Source organism: Phanerochaete carnosa (assembly GCF_000300595.1).
Source record: "Phanerochaete carnosa HHB-10118-sp unplaced genomic scaffold PHACAscaffold_1080, whole genome shotgun sequence".
Lineage (NCBI taxonomy): Eukaryota > Fungi > Basidiomycota > Agaricomycetes > Polyporales > Phanerochaetaceae > Phanerochaete > Phanerochaete carnosa.
The window spans coordinates 1-2,079 of NW_006768707.1; the positions used below are offsets into that span (position 1 = coordinate 1).

General features: G+C 48.7%; 1 protein-coding gene across 1 annotated transcript; it reads left to right on the top strand.

Annotated features, from left to right (window-relative positions):
- Nucleotides 1-36: 36 nt before the first annotated feature.
- PHACADRAFT_203367 (uncharacterized protein) lies at nucleotides 37-533 on the top strand (the record flags this gene model as incomplete). Its single annotated transcript, XM_007403373.1, has 2 exons — nucleotides 37-43; nucleotides 106-533. 2 exons carry the CDS (start codon nucleotides 37-39, stop codon nucleotides 531-533), a joined length of 435 nt encoding a protein of 144 aa, XP_007403435.1.
- Nucleotides 534-2,079: the final 1,546 nt, after the last annotated feature.

The window sequence follows — 2,079 nt, forward strand, 5'->3', positions numbered from 1 at the left end:
AACTCTACGTCGCGCAGAACCTTCGTCATCTCGTCGATGACAAGTTCTTGGCCCTGGACGCATGAACCGCAATCAAGGCCGGCTACGAGAAACCTGGAGTGGTAGGCGCATTCGTCACCTTCCAGAAGCTGTTCAATGCACAGCTCTCTGACAGCTCCGCACTCGGTCCGCAACTTGACGCGCTCACAGAACAGTCCAACCAGGTCAACGCGGCAGGAATAGAGGTCAAACCTCAGCTTCTTGCTCTGCTCATGATCAATGCTCTCTCCAAGTCGTACCAGACCATCGCTGGTACAATTCTCACCACGCAGACTGATGTTACGCTGCTCACAGCGGCGCTCATCAAGCCCAAGATCATCGAGGAGGAACAGCGCCGTGTTGCGAACCGCACACAGATTGCGCACATCTTAAAGGCGCCTCTCCTTGACAAGAAATGTGAGAAGTGTGGTTACAAGAATCACACGACGGAGCAGCACTGGGACACAAAGCTGGCAAATTCTGGCTCGAGTTCTGGTAACGGCAACAACACGTAGCAGCAGCAGCAGGGTGGCGGAAAGCACAAAAAGGGAAAAGGAAAGGGCAAAGCGAAGGACAATACCGCGACAACCACGCAGACTGTAAATACCATACGAATAGTCGATGTACCTGTAGTAGCTAAGATCAAGGAGGAATCCATCTCTGTTTCTCTTTATGCTACGAGAGTCAAGTCTAAGTGGATGATTGACAGCGGTTGCACAACACATGTCACACCGTACAAAACTGACTTTATTCGGTACCATGAATTCCCTAAGCCAGGTCATGCTCATACAGCTGGCAAAGGTCAGACTATCGAAATCAAAGGTCACGGTGAAATCGCTCTGCAACATCGTCTCACAGATGGACGAATTCAACATATCCGGTTAGAAACCATACTATACGTACTGGAAGCGGCAGAACGGTTCTTTGTGCCCAGAATGCCACTCAATAACGGTCACTGTATTGAGATGGATGGCAAGAAGTTTAAATTACTCCGCGGGTCAGACCCAACAAAGCAAACAGTGTTAAAGGAGGGCAAATATGAAAAGTTGTCAGGTTTATATTGGCTAGAAGCTGAAGTCCTTACAAGGACCAGTGAGATTAAGCCAGGAACATTAATGTCGGTCAAATCCAACGATCCATATACTTTGTGGCACCATCGCTTCGGACACGCCGGGAAGAAATCAGTTGTTCAACTGCCTGGCAATGTCAAAGGCGTCCTGGATAAAATCTCGGCTCCAACCAGGGATACTCCCTGTGATGGATGCAAATTTGGGAAGTCTCGTCATGATGCATTTCCTGCATCTGACAGTCATGTGGATAATCCCCTCGACTTAATTCACATGAATCTTGTCAAATATCCGTCATTATCACTCAACGGATACAAGTTTGCCCTAACCACCCTTGACAACTATTCCTCATTTGGTTTAGTTTGGTATCTGAAATGGAAGTCTGATGCCTTCTCTGCCTTCAAGCAATTCGTCGCTTGGGCGGAAACACAGGCTGAGCAAAAGCTCAAGGCTATACGTTCGGACCATGGGGGGAAGTTTTTAGGCCGCAAATTCGACGATTTCCTAGCAGAACGTGGAATAGAGCGTCAACTCTCAGTGGCGCGAACACCACAACAGAACGGCAGAGCAGAACACTGGCAACAGACCATACAAAATAAGGCGGAAGCCATGCGACATCACGCTGGCATGACATCTGGGTTCTAGAAGCTAGCATCGGAAACAGCAGTACACATATACAATTGACAACCTCTGCGCCATCATCAATGGAAGCCGCCCATCACTAAGTGGAACGGCACTGTTCCGGACGTATCGTACTTTTGAGTATGGGGCTGTAAAGCCTATGTCCACACACATAAGGATGCGAGGATCAATAAGCTACAGCCAAAAGCTAAAGTCATGATCTTCGTCAGGTATGAAATCGGTACAAAGGGTTACTGATTCTGGAATCCAACTGCCTGGACCATTGTTGTGTCACGCGACGTCACCTTCGATGAGTCTTCCTTCCCCAAGCGAGACGAAAGGCCTCGTGAGCCTGGAACGTCTCAAGATCCAA